This window comes from Nothoprocta perdicaria, unplaced genomic scaffold (genome assembly GCF_003342845.1).
Source record: "Nothoprocta perdicaria isolate Ctin4 unplaced genomic scaffold, notPer1 scaffold_288, whole genome shotgun sequence".
Lineage (NCBI taxonomy): Eukaryota > Metazoa > Chordata > Aves > Tinamiformes > Tinamidae > Nothoprocta > Nothoprocta perdicaria.
In genome coordinates, this window is record NW_020455519.1 from 439,444 (window position 1) to 457,936 (window position 18,493).

Below are 18,493 nucleotides of genomic sequence, written 5' to 3' on the forward strand. Positions count from 1 at the left end.
GCTGCCCAGGGAGGCTGGGGAGGCTCCTGCTCTGAGGATCTTCAAAACCCACCTGGATGCCACCCTGTGCCTCGTGCTCTGGGTGTCCCTGCTGGAGYAGGGGGTTGGACTAGATGCTCTCTAGAGGTCCCTTCCAACCTTAATGATTCTGTGATATTGGCATTATTGTAGCTTTTTGTACTAGAGTTAAATTTATTGAAGGTGGGAAGTGAATCTCTCAAACTTACCATGTTACCCAAATCGCTGCATCAGAGGTGGTTGATTCATATGTTTTTTATTATTTAATATTGCACATTTGGATTAGAATTCTTTGCTAGAAAAGCAGCGTAAGCAGTTGTTTTACCTTCTTGATGACCAGTTCTTCCAAATTGGTGGGAGAATCCTTTGGAATGGACCTCTGGACTTGGATATACACGGAGCTTTGGAGCTTTAACTTGGGTGCTTGGAGCTTTAACTTGGGTGCTTGGCTCTCAACTCTGCCCTTGCAATAGCTGTGTATTGTGTCCAGGGAACGTAGCCCTGCTGCAAGGTGCAGTAGGGACTAAGTGTAGCACGTTCATATTTTTAATTATCTTTGTGTTCAGCTATACCTGGAGCTGTTAGTCTTACAGCTGGTTCAGGGCAATAACAGCTAGTCTGGTAACCCGGGCGATTTTGTTTTAGGAATAAAGTTGAAAGGGTTTKATGAGGTGCCTCTTCATGCAAGGTGAAGTTTTGACTTTGTTTCAACCCGTTTTTGATTTGCTTTGRTTTGCTATTTAAATTGATTAACAACCAGAAAAACAATTTCTGGACTTGCTTCTTCAAATATTTTGTACCCTCCTGTGTTCTGGGATGGCTTTTTCTGGTGTGGTAGAAGAGGGATGGAAAATGACCTGACTTTTGCCCATATCCTCCTGCTTCTCTCTCAAGCAACGTGAGTTCTATGCAAGTCGATTATCCGAGTAAATCAACTTTTTGATTATATAAGAATTAGTCACCTCTGCTGTTCTTTTACGAAGCTGTTTTGTTCAGGGTAGCTTTATAAACCCTTTCTCAAGGAACTTGGTCTCTCTGTGTCGCGTTTTAAGCTGTAATACTGTTTTATCTCGGGTAGTCATTACGTTCAAGTTTCATTCTTGACTTTGATAGACACTCCTGCCCTTGCTCTGCGGTAGCTACTAGGCAATAAACAGTTGAGTACAACAGTTAAAAACCTCATTTGAAAACAGTGGCATGAGTTAGGAAGTGGATGTTCCATTGTTCCTTTCCTTGGGAACATACTAATCAAATACAAATTGGCTTGAATTGGGGGTATTAACAACTAGACCGCGACACCTTATCTGCCCRCACCCTTCTATGAAAGATTTGGGGAACTACAGTATATGTTTAACCATTTAATATACCTAGAATATCAGTTAGAAGTACAGTTTTCGTTATGATAAAGCTATTAAATCTTATCTGCGTTATCAGCTTATTTTTTTATGAATGGAACTTCAGCCCCGAGATAAAATGTTTTATTACATGATTTATGAAGGGTTACTAAAATCTGTCACTGTAATACCRTCTACTTAAAACATTGTAAAATAATCCTCTCCTTACTGGCTAATACTCTCATGTAAGTCCCTAAATAGATAAAAATGTAATAATTTGTTTTCTGTTGAATCAGAGTAAAGCAGCAAGCATCAAACCTGTSAAACTCTGTTAAAGCTGTTTGATAKAGTAGTAGTACCAAGAYTGGACAAATGCAATCCAAATTTGCCTTGATAAAATGAAATTCTAATAACTGATGTTTATCCGTGCGTTTRAAGAAAGAGYAATRGCATTTTGGAGCTCAGTGCTTGGCTTTAAAAACTAAACTCGCGTTTTACCATTCTTAGTTCCTTTTCCATTTAGTCCCAAGCTTAATGGAAACTTTGCTTTAGGCTTCTAACCTCTTATATTGAAGAGGTGACACTGCCTTCGTTTCTGGCCTCGTTGACTTTTTGTGGGCTAAACTAATCTGCTGTAGGCWTTGGGGCAATGTGAGCAAAACTTAATGCTCTGGCACAAGGACCCAGTGGATTTTGAGGGCGTAAGCTGGAGAGATCAACAAAGAATGAAATCTAACAACTCTTGATGTTGCTTTAAACAAATCTGCAAAGGAAAAATCTGTGTGATCTGTTGAATTTGGAGCTTTTCATGGCTCAAGTGCCCTACAGTTGCCGGCTACCCCTGTGTTTTGGGTCTCTGGAAGGCATGATGGAGCGTGGATTGGGCAACTCATAGGCAGCCTTGGCAGAAAGGGCAGCGTTTCGCTTTGGTCAGCAGGGAATCTCGCTCCGCGTTCGGTTCCTGGGCCTCGGAGGTGGCCCAAAGCAGCAAACGGGCTGGGACTCCCTTGCTCACCCTGTAGAGCTTCTATTTTTAGTTGTTTATTGAAGCAGCCACTCGAGTTAGCAAAAGGAGTCTCCGGGACCCAGATAAAACCTTGGTTTTGAAGTGAATCACACCAGCTTTAATCTGCTCATTTGTGTATTTCTAGTCCTCTTCTTCCAGAGTCTAATGAGACTCAGAGAAAAGTTCCTTATCTGAACCTTCACTGGAAGGGGATAACCTCGCCTCTCCAAATCAGTGTTTTTCTGCTGCAGGAATAAGTGGTTGTTCAAAATAGACTTTAGTGTAATCARATATGGGCTTTTTAATTAAAAGAAATCATAATAAAGATGCATGTTTCAATGCAAGCTGTTTTCCATTTGCATGATTATATATTGACTGATACCATGTAAAATTAAATTCAGAAAGACATAAATTATCTAGAAGTTACTTTTGACTCTYCTGATGATTGTGGCTCCTAAACGTGTGCAGAAAGCCTAGATTTTCCTGCTCAAAAGCAGTTGAAAGCTCTAAATACAGGACTTCATAAAGCTGTTAATATCTCTTTGATCATCCCCCCAAAATTTCTGCATTGCATCCTTAATCCCACCATTTTCCCTTATTTTTCTTTTGAAATGAATCATAGGGGACTGGACAAGTAACGTTAATTAATACAAGGGAGCAGAAGTAGACAAGAGCCATCTGTTCTAAGCATACTGTGAATTTTGCTTAGAAGTATTACCTGAATTGTGCAGCAGTATAAATATTTGTAATACTTTAATGCATCATCCAATGCAGTTTTTGACAACAAAAATAGGAGTATTTGAGGAAGGAGGAAATAGAAAGCTGGGAGACATAGAAGGCTGCTGGCATTAGAGGTCGCTGTATGCTCAAAAACCCTCCAAATTTGGGACTTGTCCCATTTGGAAGTAAGGGATGAAGAAGAAAGTGATGCAGAATCCTCGAGCTAACAGGGTTGCACCAATGTACAAGGGCATTGGACATGATGTCCAATATTGGTGACATCAACCCCGAYCCATATCATGGCATCACAGAAACCCCTTTCAGCAAAGGGAGGAAAAACTGTTTAGTCCTTGTATAAACTTGGCTTCTCAGGAGTGTTTGCACCCTCACAAGCAGTAGCATTTTTTGCCTGCTCCTCAGATTATAGCAGAAAACATCCACTACCAAGTGAACACTTGGGGGGAAAAAAATATACTCTGGGAATGTCACTGAAGTCTTTGCTGATTTATGTTTTCATTTTCTGTTTATGATTTATGATGATGTTACTGAATGTAAAAGATGCTTTTTAATATTTGCATGTATTATAATGAAGCTCACTGTTCCCTTCTCTTCCTATCTTTCTTTCCCCAGGGCATCTACAAGTATCTTGAGGGGTGTTTTTCGGACTTTAAGCAGAGAGGCTTTGTTGTTGGATATGATACACGAGGTCAGGTGACCAGCAACTGCAGCAGTAAGAAGTATGAGTATTGATTACATTTGCAAGACTAGAAATGAAACTGTGCCTTTGAACCAAAATATGAATTCCATTCTCTGGGAATGCTTTTATGTCATGAACTACACATGCTTTTTCCTCCTCTCTTTAGCCCATTTCAATAATAATGAAGATTTGCACTGGGAATCTCATAATTGGACTGCTGAAAATGTAAACTTACATGATAGGAAACTGGTATTTGCAGGGAGGGGAAAGAGAGGGTTGCTCAACCGAGAGGCATGTCCAGACTTTCAGGTCTGATCTTTATATGCCCATTATCCACCAGCCTTTGGGTAAAGGCTGTAAACATTATATTGGATTTGCACGTACTGTTATCCAGGCTGCTTGGATTATACACAGCTTTGAAAATGTAGGAGTTTAAGGGAAATGCTCCTTTTCAGCCTCACAAAGCTCGGAATTCTCACCTCATAGTGGCACATTCTTACTTTTTCTCACAAAATGCAGCTTAAATTCACTTGAATTTTCTCACATGAGAAGGGCAGCTCTTAACCACAAGCTTTTTTCCATCTCCTTGGCTTGACCCAGAGCTACACAAGTTTTAAAATGGAATTGGGCTGCCACAAACGCGTGTTCAGTTAAATGAGCTTGTGCACCCACGTTTCCCAGTGCACCCACGTTTCCCTGTGCCTGCATGGGCTCTAGTGCCTGGTTCTTGCACCAGTCCCTATGCTGAGCGAGGTGGCAGAGCTCCTGGCAGTCACAGTTGGCATAAGCCACCTGTGAAATACAAGCCATAGTAACTTCAGCAGCTTCAGCTCCCAGCAGAGCTCTGGAAGGCTCTTAAGTGGTTCAGGTTACATTTAATAGGTACTGTAGTGAAATTCTAAGCAACTGAAAGGTAGACTGTTATAGTAAACTCATTCTGTAAAATGAGAAATTAAGTATTAAAGTTTGTCTGTAAAAATAAATGAGCAAAGTAAACTTCAGTGTAACCTCTCATCTGTTTTGCCTCTCTGAGCAAGGCTTTGTTAGCTGCTGAGCTGTGTGTGCCTGACTTGAAAAGATCAAGCTGCTAGGTGAAAGAGAATTAATTTGCCTGCTTCTCAAAAGGAAAAAATTATTTTAACAGGACAATTTAAAAATGCAGGTGCTGTAAGTGTTTCTAAATTGGGTGGTSGTCAAACCGTGCTGGTGCTTTTAACATCACTGGCTAATTTAGAGTGTTGCCTTGGCTCTTCAGGCAAAATGAGAACTCATCTCACACGCTGCAACCTGAAAACTGTATGTATAGACAGTGCACACTGTGGGATGCACAATTTAGTGTAATTAAAAAAAAAAAAACACCGGAGGGAAGGAGGAGATGCATGWAATGAAGGTTACAGAAATGCCACGTGGCTCCTCAATTGTCACAGGGAGTTGGGCTCACCCAGTGCTGCTTTCTTTTCTTGACAGGCTTGCCAAGCTCACTGCAGCAGTGCTGCTGGCTAAAGATGTGCCCGTGTACTTCTTTTCATCGTACGTCCCTACGCCCTTTGTGGTGAGTTGTCAGCACCTCTTTTGTGCTGGTGAACTGCGTAGTTGAGCGAGAACTTGAAGGTTTGTTGAAAATGTGAACTAGGAATTTTCTTCTCAAATTCCCAAATTTAAGCTAGGGGACGTTGGGAGCACTTGGCTCTTCAAGGAGACTATAAAAAGAACGTCACTAAATTCTGGGTGCAGATAGTCAACAGAATCACTTTTCAACTTAAGTGTTGCTGTGTTGGGGTGATATTTGAGCTATATGAATTTTTTTCTTTGCTATATGAGTTGTAGGTGACACCTTTTGCTGTTATTTGATTCTACGCTTACAAGTTTAAGTGTCTTAGGGACTGATAAGAGCCACGCATACAATTTTCAAATGAGCTGGTGATACATTAAGAGCCACATCTCCTCCATCCTWTGAGGAAACTGTCCTAATAACTTAATGATCCTTTTGTCACCTGCCACATCTGTGGTTTAATTGATGTGACTTTTCCCCCCACCAGCCCTACGCTGTTCAGCAGCTCAAAGCTGTTGCTGGAGTGATGATCACAGCATCCCATAACCGGAAGGAGGACAACGGATACAAGGCAAGTCCCAGGCTTGAAGGAACATCCCTTGGGAGACTTTTCAATTATATGTTTATTTTTTCACCTCATACTGGCATGTAAAATGACATTGCTTGGGTGTCTCGGGCCCAAGTCTGTGAGAGTCCATAGAGTCCAGTCAGCAGCTAGAGAAGTGCTCAAACAATCTGTAACATGCTTATTAAATTTAGAAATGAAATCAAAATTGAACAAGAACTTCATAAATTAATTGGTCATCACAGTAGGTAACTGTGCTGAAGGTGGTGACAGTTTAATAGTTGATTGTTAAAACTGTTTAAATCATTATCGTGTTCCCTACAAGATGTTTTCTATAGGCAATGAGGGACACGAAGCTTAGTTTTCATCTTCATCTTTTGAAAACTTGGAGCAGTGTTGTGATCTGTACCAGCAAACATTGATTAGGAAGCATTGTAGCGGGTTGTTCCTCCCTTTTTAAAAAACTTTTGGAGCATCTGAACTGAAACCTAAGCATAAAAGTTAAATGTAGCCTTGAAGAAGCTTGTTTAACAGGCGGTGAGTCCTGGTAGTGATAGGAAATACAAATTGCATCACACTGCCTATGAATAACCCATGGGGAGGTGACTGTGCTGCACTTGTCCTCTGGCATAAGTTGTGAAGAACTTCAGCTCTACAAATGCATGAGAAAATAAAACATCATTTTTTTCAGAGTGCTTCATTTATATTTCTGTCTTTTGATAGAAAAAAACATTTTACTTTTGTCAGGGTATCTTTTATTTCTTTTTCACATACACACAAAAAAGTTTTTATGTTYCACTATTTCCCCTGGCAACTGAACGACCTCTGAAGGTTTGGACAATTTTAACTAAACATGACAAAATCCTCCTTGTAAAGGTACTGTGTGTGCCTGTGGGTTTCATCAAAGGCAGCAGTCAGCAAAAGAGAGATTGTTCTGAGCAGAAAGTCCGCACTGGGAACTTGACTCTGCGATTGGAAGTGAAATTACAGGAAAATAGACATCTTGATAGTTCTTTAACAAAGATGTTTTTTTTGAGGCTTTATAGTGCTTCTAGTTGAAAGATTACAGTTGTTAGGGGAAAAAAAATGTGCTTTGGCCGGCTGCTTATCTGTCTTGCTCTGATTTTGAAAACAAGTTGTCTTTTTTTTTTTTTAAAAGGAATGTGAAATTATGCAGAAAATAACATTTTTCTCCCATTACGCTCTGCACAATGCTTTCARATGCAAGTGCCTAGCACCAGGTTCTCATGTGCTGATGATTTCAGCCATAATAGCTGGAAAAACAACATTTCTGAAAGTAGGTCGTGTTGCTGAATAGCAATCATTACRTAACTGAAATCATAAACCTGTGTGATCCCAAAAGGCTTTTGAGAGCTGAGCCTGTCTGTTAGGGGTCTTTTCTGGGTGATTTTAAGAAGCTAGAAACACWTGAAGTCTCTCTAAAACAATTTGCAAAGTTAATTATCTTTGTAATAAAATTTTACTTTGTTTTCCTTAAATTTCTCCTAGGTTTATTGGGAAAATGGAGCCCAGATCAAATCTCCTCATGATAAGGAAATTATAAAATGTATAGAAGAGTGTGTTGAACCATGGAATGGCTCTTGGAATGAGAATCTGGTYGATACCAGCCCCCTTAGACAAGATCCTCTGAAGAAAATTTGTGACTCCTACATGGAAGATCTGAAGAAGATCTGTTACCATAGGTATTGTATGAAATAAAAATATAATTTCAGTATAGATAAGTGAGCTGTGGGATGCCACCCAGTAAATTGAGTGCTGAGAGATACATATGTAGATTCTAGTACTAAGCTATAAGGTGCCTTCATACACAGACATTTTTGATTTGGGTTTAGGGCTTGAGGTCTCTTCCAGAAGCTTCATGGTTTCTAGCCTACATGTAGGGCCTCATTGGCACAAATCAATGACTTGATTTCTGCCTTTTGGTTCTCAGAAGCTGGGTGCTCCACCCTACCAGGGACATTCGGGCTGTTATTTGGTGCTCTTCATTGGGGGAAGAATTTAGAGTCGTCTTCCTGGTTTTATGCCATAATTTCCATGGTCACTGTCATTAGGACTAGATCATATTTCTGCAATAAGTGGCTAGTTTAAGACACAAACCTTTGGGCAGTCACTGTCTTTGGACACCAAGCTACACTAAAGCACCCAATTATGAGCCCTGATGTGCAAATGAATGTGCTCAGAGTGGGAAAAAGCAAAATAATAAAATACTGAGATTCAAAACAAAGGAGGGAGATCTGCAGRGTGAAATAGCAATGAAATGATTAATGGTTACGTAGGGCTGAAGAAAACAGCAGAATGAGCAATGAAGGTGGAGCAGAGTTGGAGTAAAATCTTCAGGATGGTAGAAGAGCTCAGGTTTGTTATAGAAGTTAATGATTCTGTTTGGGAAGATTTACAACCAGCTCAGTAGAAGGTAAATACTCTRTCTTCTACAGGGAGAAGCTTCAAACCAGCCATTTCTATTGAGTGTCCAAATACACCCATTTCACTTCTTTCTTGGAAATTGCTGCTGAAATCAGCAGAACAGGCCAACATATAATTGTGTCTTCTTTTTAGTTTGCTTTTCCACATGAAGGCAGTGTTGAGAGGCAACTAAAATGTTACTTTCCTTTCTCTTCAGGGAGCTAAACATGCAAACCAGCCTGAAGTTTGTTCATACCTCATTTCACGGAGTTGGACACGACTACGTGAAGTTGGCGTTCGAAGCGTTCGGCTTCCAGCCCCCCATTCCAGTCCCGGAACAAAAAGATCCAGATCCAGACTTCCCTACTGTCAAATGCCCAAATCCTGAAGAAGGGGAATCTGTGCTGGTATTTTTGTTTGTACTTCTGTTTATATATATATATATATAATTTATATATATATATATATATATATATATATATATATATATATATATAAAAAATATATATATATATATATACATATATATATTTTTATATATATATATTTATATTTCTTTGGGCTTTCTGTTCTTTGAGTATGATCTTGTGACAAAAACAAAGGGAGCAACTTGCTTCCAGCTGTGTTAATGCAGTGGGCAATCTGTGTGAGATTTCTTTTACTGTGTAGTGTAAATAAGCACTATGACTATGAGTTTAATCAATTTTGTGTCTTTTTTCCCTCCTCCCACCAGGAGCTGTCCCTGAGGCTTGCAGAGAAGGAAAACGCCAGAGTAGTAGTGGCCACAGATCCAGATGCAGATAGATTAGCAGTGGCAGAGCAGCAGAAGTAAGTAATGAGGCCTTTTATTTTATCTCTTCCTGAAGACAAGGCACTGAAAATCACTAAATGTTCCAACAGGACAGACAGATCTGCACTTCAAAACCACCCTTTATTGTTGCAAATTAGCTATGGGGATATTTTTCTTGCTAGGYTCATCCTTTACTGTAGCTCAAGTTTTTTTTTTTTTTTGAAGCTCAAGCTCAAGTAAAATCAGTTAACCTGGAAAAGATAGGGTGGAATACTTCAAATATTGGGATACTGATACAGTATCCCAGTAAACAACCAGATAAAACTTCACTGAAATGTTGAGTGGTTGTTATAGACAGTGAAGTCTTGTTGTCTCTGTTTACTGACTTCTAATAGACAAGCAAATGCTGCTTTGGGATAGTTAATGATGTGATTTTCTTTTTTTATCCTTCATATTGAATAAAAATTATTTTTCTTTCCTGCTAACAGGCCCAAATTCTGAGCACCGTGTAAGTAACTGTCCGTAATGTGCAGTAGCACAGGTATTGCCTAAAACCAAAACCTTAGGCTGCTCTACCTGTGTCTGATGATTTAAAAAGGCCTAAGCTGTTCCAAAGTTGATAGTAAGGAAACTTACTTGGTGTCTTTGCCTGCCAAGAGCTTGCACTGGGCTTGTTAGTCATCGAGATGTGATAAATGTGGAGTCCTGTTAGTATCATGGCTTCTTTTTTTAGAGTAGCTCGCCAGTAGTCTGCTCAAATTCCTGGTCCAGTGACTGCAGAAAACACCTCTCCCCAAATAGATGCTCCTGGGGGACCTGAAAAAGCTCTGCTCTGTTCTGTCCTGTCTGCAGTGGCTGCTGGAAGGTGTTCACTGGCAACGAGATGGCAGCTCTGTTTGGCTGGTGGATGTTTTCTCGCTGGAAGGAAAACTGCTCCCAAGATGCTGATGTGAAGAATGTTTACATGCTAGCGACCACAGTCTCCTCTAAGATTTTGAGGGCAATTGCACTTAAAGAAGGATTCCACTTTGAAGTAAGTATTTTATTTTTGWTTTGTTGTTTCCTCAGCAGAGCAAATTCTGCCATAATGGGTGACACAAATTAAGAGTTACAGATGTAATGAGATGCGTTTATCTCRGTTATTTCCATAGAGATACATTCTTCTGTGTGAGAGAATGTGRGCTTGTGGAATTGATGTGTTTACTACACAAATGAAAAGCTTTTTAATGGTTTTGTGACAAACATGCACAAATTACAAAATACTCTTTCAGATGCCCAGTTCATTGGTAGGTTTTAACTTTGATTTTACTTGAAAAATCAGAACAGAAGACAGGTGGAAGAGCAGGGCTTACATTTGACCAATCAGACACACTTTCTTGTTTGACTTAAAATTGAATAGAAAAGGTTTATGTAGTGCTGCCTTTTTCTTTTTCAGGAAACACTCCCTGGTTTTAAATGGATTGGAAGTAGAGTAAAAGATCTCTCAGATAATGGGAAAGAAGTYCTCTTTGCCTTTGAAGAGTCTATTGGTGTGTATATTGGCATAACTTCTAAGTGTTGAGAAGCATGTGGGGGAATGGGACTGTAAAGCAGCGGTCATAGTTGCGAAAAGAAACCCCAAAGCACTTGATTTCTGCTGCCGARTATCAGCTTTATTTTGCTGATATTTTGCTGGTAATTTGCTGTTATCACATCAACACATCTCCTGTCATAAAAACATGGTGTATTAACAATTAATGTTTCAATCAAAGCTCATTCTGCTACTGCTTCTGTGCAGTTTCCTGATTTGGGTACAAGTTGATGGTCTTGAGGTGCCAGAGAAAAACTACTTGTGTAGCTTCTTAAGCTTCTAAGTTTCTTCTTAGCCTCTTAACTGAGATCAGCCAAAGATTTGTTCTTAACCAGTTACCACCTTGAGGACTAATTATTAAATGGCCTTATGATTGCCTAGGGCCTTGCAGAAAACAAGTGTGTACTTGAGTTTAGCACTGCCCTGAGAGCTTCCCAGAGACAGCAGATGTTATCTGTCCTGAGCAGATGATAGCAAATATCTTCCCAGCCTCATAATCTCTAAATTAGTTATTTATTTATTTTTTTAAGAAGAGAGAAATTCATATGCAGTAATAAAGGTAACTTAGGTTTATTGGCCAATTAGAGGACTGAACCTTCACTCCAATAAATGCCTGCAGTAGCAGGTCAGCTTAATTTTCCACAACGAGCTCTCTCCTTCCAGGGTTCATGTGTGGAACGTCAGTGTTGGATAAAGATGGTGTAAGTGCTGCTGTGGTCATAGCTGAAATGGCAGCTTACCTGGAAAGCAAGAACCAAACCCTAGAACAGAAACTCATTGAGATATACGAGACGTAAGTTGTATTTTTCATTCCTGCATTCCACTTTACCCTTTTGAGTTGTAAATCATCTAGAAAATATTTTTAGTATGTCCCTTGGCTGTTATCTCAATGAAGGTGCAACCACAAGTTACAGTCTTCAGTACTACAAGTACCACTTAAAGACCATGTATCCCAAAGGAATGAAGAGCCCTTTCTACCTGGTATCCATCAAGAGTTATGTAAGAGTAAGCAAAGAGTAACTTGTTTGCTTTGAGGTTGCCTGAGCCCTTGCACAGGCTGCCCAGGGAGGCTGGGGAGGCTCCTGCTCTGGAGACCTTCCCAACCTTCCTTGGCTGCAAACGGGTGTCCCGTGCTCTGGGTGTCCCTGCTGGAGCAGGGGGGTAGGACTAGATGCTCTCTGGAGGTCCCTGCCAACCTCAACCATGGTGGRATTCTGTAGAAGATACTTCCAGAACTGGTTTGTCATCACTGATCAGGATTAATCCGGAAGGAATGTTGAGGGTTAGGACAGCTTGTGTCCCGTGTTGTTTATTATGGCTCCTTGGACACGCGAGTCTTGGCGCTAACAAGTGTGTGGATGTGAGAGGATCAGAGGGTAAAATCAGTTTGCTGAAGTAGTTTGCAAAATAATACCACTTTTTATGATTTATGCCAAAATAAATGGGATTTCCCTATCCTGCTTGTAGATCCAAGTAACGATCCTGCAGGTTTACATACCTTAGGCTCTGTGGAAATGAAAAAGCCAAGAGCTGCACAGGGATGTAGGACATCTGCAGGCTGCACCGACGGGTCTGCAGAAATCAGAAATCTCCCTGTCATGAGAGCTTGTTTAAAGTTGCTGARGTTAGTTTTAGCTTAGAAAACACCTTTCTCAAAAACTGTTGACATAATTTTTACTGTGGCTGCCGACACAGCTACTGTAGTCATTTTTTGACGATTTTAACTGAAATGCAGTTTCATGATACACTGATGTGGAAGGTGCTGTATTTTAATTTCCTGATGGCTGCCAAGGCTGCATTACTCAAACCAATGGCTTTTATTTCTTTGGAAGCAAAACCTTTGCACTTAAAAGTACCACAAGATATGGGGAGGGATATGACTAGGTCTGCTTCAGAGGCCAAACACTTGCATACAAATCTTCTCACCCTTGTGAGAATTGGTGTTATCTCGTTTTACTGGTCATTTTTTGTTTATTTGTTTGTTTTCTCTCCAAAAGTGGATTTTCCCCTGGGTAACAAGTGCATAGAAAACCTCTGACCCTTGTAACTGTAAAACTCTTCTGCTCGTAGGTACGGATATCATATAGCAAAGACTTCCTATTTCTTGTGCTACGATCCTCCTACTATCAAAAGGCTCTTTGAAAGGCTGCGCAACTTCGAGGGCCCTCAGTCTTACCCCAAGTTTTGTGGCGATTATAACATATTACACGTGCGAGATGTTACCACTGGCTACGATAGCAGCCAACCGAACAAGAAATCGGTGAGTGGGGAAGTGTTTTGGCAGGAGATCTTCACTTTTTGAAGAGATTTGAGGGTTAAATACCCCAAGAACTAACAGAAAGATGCTGTGATGTCCAGCAAATGGGATATCAACTTAGTTTGCTCTGTTACACACGGATTAAGAGTGTTTCCTGGGGGAAAATCTTAAAATTTGACATGGCCTGGCTATCCTGTTGCCTTTTTTGCTATATTGGTAAGTGATCTTTATTAGTCTAAGTGAATTTGATGCTGCTGCAACTCCAAGTTGCAGCATTTGAAGCCAGGTAAGCTTCAAAATGCTGCATCTGCTTTAAGGCACATTAGGCTACATCATCTGCTTTAAGGACTGGTAAGTTGGAGGCTGAACTTCTGGTCTGTTTCCAAGTGTTGGAATCCCTCTGGAAGCAGGAGGCAGTCCCATAGACTGAAGTACTGAGTCTAATAGAGATGATAGGCTTGTCCATTAGACTAAAACGACTTGTTCCAGTTTGTTGACCTGAAAGGTGCATGTAAAACACGTGGGATTTCAGCATGTTTATTTAAATGTGGATATTCTGAGTGTTTTCTTTACAAAGTTGCTCTTGTGTCCCCTGGGGCTTTGCGCAGGTGCTGCCGGTGAGCAAAAGCAGCCAGATGATCACCTTCACCTTCCAGAACGGCTGCGTGGCCACGCTGCGCACGAGCGGCACGGAACCCAAGATCAAGTACTACGCGGAGATGTGCGCGCCGCCCGAGCAGAGGTCMGGAGCCCCCCGCGTGTCCCCCTCACCACCACCCCTCACCTCCCAAAGGACGGGGCCGGGTCGCGGCTTCCCCCCTGAGAAGGTTTCTCTGCTGCCCACTTGGAAACCTTGAGCCTTGGCTGAGTGTTTGTTGCACTGGCCAAGGTGATGTGCCTGCTGATCCCGCTGGAATTGAATCCTGGGCACCTGCTGCTGCAGAGGAGTTGTGTCCTCCCTCCCATTCATTGTTCCCTTGGAATTAAAATGTCAGGAAATTGCCCCGCTGCTGGCAGCAGATCGAATCCCAGTGGATTCCTGTTGCCTTTGGGCATCTGCTGTGTTGCTCTGAGTTAACAGATAATAACTAGAGGTCACTCTCCTTTTGAGAAGCCCCTGGATTCACCAGCTTAAAAAGTGCCCAAACGGGGCTCAATGTGTAACAGSAGTGGAGAAAATATCCAAGAGAAAGCAGCTGAGAGAGACTTTGGGTCACTGCTGCATTTGATCTTCATTCTGGTAACTGGGAAGCGTACAGTGACCTTTAAGTTCAGTAAYAGCTCTGAGTAGTGGCAATTATAATTTGAAATATGAGTCTGAAACATTTCTAAGATTTTGTTGTTCAAGGCATAAAATGCTGCAGCTGCCCCAAAGGCTGAACTCCTCCCTGTAATGGCTTTGCAAATACATCTCCAAGCTGTTCCATTCGGCTTCCTCTTAAAAGCTGAGTGTCAGAAAAGTCAGTTCTGTTCTAGTGGCTTTGGGTGCTTTTTAAAAAGAAATGGTGACCTGGAAGGCACAAATGTGATACCACTTCCCAAGCGAGCAGAGCAAAGATAAATAAAAAATGAATCCTGCCCGTTCTTTAAAACCAGAYCTAGTTCCTCTGGTGAGATGCACAGGGGTGGAACAGGAATGTGTCTCTTTCAGGGGCGCTGCTCCTTGTGCAAATGCAGGTTTTTGCCTTTTTATTCAAAAAAAAAATATCTGGGCACTTGCATTGGGAAGGGATCGCTGTAAAACAGAGTCCACGGGGCATCTGGAGTCTCTTCAGGATGGATGGGGGGATCTAGCACTTCCATTAGTAGCTCGTGCTTATTTCTGCTCAACCTCTAGTCTGTGTGTTAGAGCTTTTTCCTGCATCAATTTTACAGCCACCAGCTCCTCTGTTTGGGTTTCTCTGCTGGAGAGACCTCTACTGTCTGTTATTGTTCATGTCTGCTAAACAGTAGCAAACTGGAGTCTTTCCAATCAACAATAGTATTAAAAGTCATAGAGCTGCTCCATGGCTCCATCTGATCTTGCCTTTCTGGAGTAAGAACTCGGTGTTAATCCAACCTCTGAGCCGCTCCATCCATCTGATCTTGTCCTTCTGGAGTAGGAGCTTGGGTGTTAATCTAACCTCTGTCCTCTGCTTACTCTCTAGTGACAGAACCTTCCTCGAAGAGGAGCTGCGGAAGCTCATTGCAGCCTTGATTGCCAATTTCCTCGAGCCCGACAAGAACRGACTGATCTGGCGCTCTGCTTAGAGCCCCGGCTCGTGGCGGCGGCGCCGCGGCCGCTCGCCGCGTGGAACCCACACCAGGACGCCACGTAGCGCGGGTGCGTGTTCAAACAGCTACGTTTCTGCCTGTAGAGAAGCAGAGTTCTTTTGTCAGCTTTTTCACCAAAATCTGGGCTCACAAACACACAAGAAAGAAGTGAAGGAGGGGAATTTATTAACTAGAATTTTGCCGCCTTTGACCAAAAGACTAATTGAATTACACCAGTGGGAATGAACTCCTGTAGCACCCACCTCATAGGAGCTACTGGGCTTCATCTTAAGCTAACTTCTAGTCCCCAGTACTCTTCTGTGTGTTAAATCTTTAAAATCTGATGCTCCTAGTGTTTGAAGGAAGTGAGCACCCCAAACTGACAAAAAAAGCTTTCTGCTTCTTCGTAGCTGTTGTGCGTGAACGTGGGTGTCATCGTTACAGGTCTTAATTTACAGATACGTGAAACTAGAATTCAGTGCTTAGGGTTTCTTGTTGAGGCATGTTGTTCTGATAGGACCTTTTTTTAGCTGCATAAGTAACTCTCTGTTGTTCAAGGTGCTCTTGGTGCATTGTGGCTTTCCTCTGTGTATCTTGAAATGTTTACTCGACAGCACAACCATAGTGGCGACGCGCGCGGTTCCGCTTGCAGCCTGGTCTTCGAGCTACGGCGGGCCTGCGCGAGGCTTCCAGGCGAGTAGAAACGTGTTCACTTTGTGGCTACACGACCTGTTCTGCCCACTGCAGGCCAGAGAATCGTTCGTGTCCACCTTTTCCCATCCCTGAAGGAACTTGGAACTTTTTTTAATAGAGCTTTTGGGAATTCAGTCACTTGTGAAGATGCCAGTTGATGATTTGTCTTATTTTTCATGACTGGAATTCTGGCTCTTGCAATGAGAAGTGGAGGAGAGCAGAGGTGAGACACTGACCCCCTTGACTTCTTTTTTTTATTGTCTCACCTTGAAAACTAATTTCTGTTAAAAGAGCAGTTTACAAATATTACTGATCTTTACCACTTAGAGCAAATTTTTACTCTTTATCATCTCTTTTCTACCTTTGCTTGAGTAGAAAGTGATGCTACTATTTTTTCATTTTTCAAAAAAACAACTTTTTGGTATAGGGAAGCTGTGAAAGCTCTTTTGCCCAAAACACCCTATTTAGAAAAACTATACTGCTCAACTTTTTAACGTGTGCTACTAAATTCCTAACAGAAGCCTCCAGAACAAGGTGAGTGCTGATCAGGACGTCCATCAGCAGACGCAACTGGACCCTATATTGAAAAATGCACTTATTGAAAAGCATTAATTTGCCACTATGGTTAAATCTCCTCAATTTCTCCTCTGTCTTGTTATACCCTTACAGCTTGGTGCCAGAGGAGTCGGTTTGTATGCCCTGCACCCAGACAGCTTTAAAGAGCACCGAGGTTTCCATGTCCAAGTGGGTCCTGGGTATTTCTTGCTGACAGCAGCTTTGCACTATAACCATGGTCAAGTATTTTGCTATATGTGAATGTACGTGTCTTGCAGAAGGCGTGTTGCACAAATCCTTATTTGTCACCACTATTTATTTTTTTTTTTTTTTATTTTAAGAGAAGATATTTCCACGTGGCTCTGCAATTGAGTGAGATGTATCTAATGCCAAAAAAGACTGTTGTTTTTTCTGTTGTTCCTCGACTGTATATTTGACTCAAGTATTGGGAAGATGAAAGCATTGAAGCTCTGAGTGTGCTTTGATATTACACAGCTTTGGAGAGGTACCCGGGGGTGTGAAGGCCGCTCTCCAAGTGCTGCTTTGCCTTCATTTCCCRCAAAAAAAGTGCGGGTTTGGATCCTGCTCTCGCTCCGCTGGAGGCAAAGGAGGTTTCATGGTTTGTTTCCCTGGCAGGTGCCTCCAGGCCTGGAGTGATTTGGCTTTTCARTAGAGTTCAGAAGAGAACAAGACAGGTTTTGAACAAAGCTAAACCCCGTTAAAAGCTTCATGTGTGTGTGACGAGGCCCCTGTCTGCGCTTACGTTTTGCTCCTACAAAGAGCAGGAAGCTGCTCTTTTCCCCCAGGAAACTGCTCTGTATCCATAGGCCAGGACTGTAAATGTAGCAYAGAGCAAAAAATAGGGTTATATTTTGAAAGGGGCCACTCTTGGTGGCTGAAAATCTTTATTAAAAGCAGACTTGAGCAGCTAAGTACCTGGGGCCGAGGCCCTTGTTATTTGAGCAGTTTGGTAGGGCTGTAGTAGTGCGTTTGGAAGGACAGGAACAGGCACAACATACTGAATGTATTCTAAGGGTATAATAACTATTGCTGTTTTTGAAAACTGCTGCTACCGTTGTTTTCCTATTGTATTTGAACTGTTTGATATATTTATACTGTTCCGTTTGGAGAACCCATTTCCTTTTYGCCCCCTTTCCCTTACCGTGGAGGACTGTATTGCTCTGACTTCATTGCTCCGTGACTTTGGCATATGCAGTGTTCGAGTTTGTGGGACTTTGTTGTGCACAAGCTTCGCTCGGTCGTCCTCGGTTCTTGGCTGCTTTTCCAAGAGGAACAAAAGCTGCGGAGGCCGGAGCAGGAGGCAGGTACCAGATCAACAGGCAGATCAACAGATTCTGGGTGCCGCTGCCGGAGAACACGCACCTTTCCCGAGGCTGCTCTGCACCAAATGAGCAACTTAAGCTGTAACCAGCCCCCCTCTCCTTTAATTTTTAGCATTTGATAAAATCCAGAGTGATTTTGGTCTTTTTCCCTTTTGGATGTGCCGGGCTGGGTCTSTGTCCCTCAGCTATGCGGTGGCTGGCATCCTGCCCGGATGCTTTCCTTAATTCCTTAATTTTGAAGAGCCTTTGGAGCATGCGTGTGCGTGTGTTATTCCCAAGCCTGGTCGCATTGCACTCCATGGGCTTACAGGACGTCTAGGATCCAAAAACCGGGACATGGAAGAACCAGTTCCAGGGCAGAAGGGGCTGAGATGCTCCCACCCAACCCCGGCTGCTGCAGGTTGAGAGCCCTTAGCCCCACCACAGGTTTGGTCGCCCCGTTTCACCAGGCTGAGCCTAATTTTTGTCGTGCATTAAATGCCATTTCTTTAAAACAACAAAAAAAGAACCAAGATGAACAAAATTGCAAATTAATCGGATGATCCCTTTAATTTTAAAGCTACCTTAGCCAACGTTTCTATCTTTTTCCCCCTCTTGCGTTCCCAAAGTACGAGAGGGGAGCTGTTTGGTGATGCCTTGGTGACCATCCTGATCCCAAATTCCCAGGATTTATGTCCTCCTCCTGCTGCGTGTCCCAAAGCAGCTCCGTACCTGGC

General features: G+C 42.1%; 1 protein-coding gene across 1 annotated transcript in view; it reads left to right on the forward strand.

Moving 5' to 3' along the window:
* PGM2L1 (phosphoglucomutase 2 like 1) overlaps positions 1–18,157 on the forward strand; it is a 29,762-nt gene extending 11,605 nt beyond the window's left edge. Inside the window, exons 3-14 of the mRNA XM_026041554.1 lie at positions 3,709–3,815; positions 5,243–5,327; positions 5,815–5,898; positions 7,402–7,595; positions 8,534–8,723; positions 9,050–9,144; positions 9,959–10,139; positions 10,542–10,635; positions 11,340–11,469; positions 12,747–12,936; positions 13,542–13,675; positions 15,081–18,157. Coding sequence (XP_025897339.1) covers positions 3,709–3,815; positions 5,243–5,327; positions 5,815–5,898; positions 7,402–7,595; positions 8,534–8,723; positions 9,050–9,144; positions 9,959–10,139; positions 10,542–10,635; positions 11,340–11,469; positions 12,747–12,936; positions 13,542–13,675; positions 15,081–15,183 — 1,587 coding nt within the window. The 3' untranslated portion in view covers positions 15,184–18,157. The remainder of the gene's footprint in view (positions 1–3,708; positions 3,816–5,242; positions 5,328–5,814; positions 5,899–7,401; positions 7,596–8,533; positions 8,724–9,049; positions 9,145–9,958; positions 10,140–10,541; positions 10,636–11,339; positions 11,470–12,746; positions 12,937–13,541; positions 13,676–15,080) is intronic.
* The last annotated feature ends 336 nt before the right edge of the window (positions 18,158–18,493 follow it).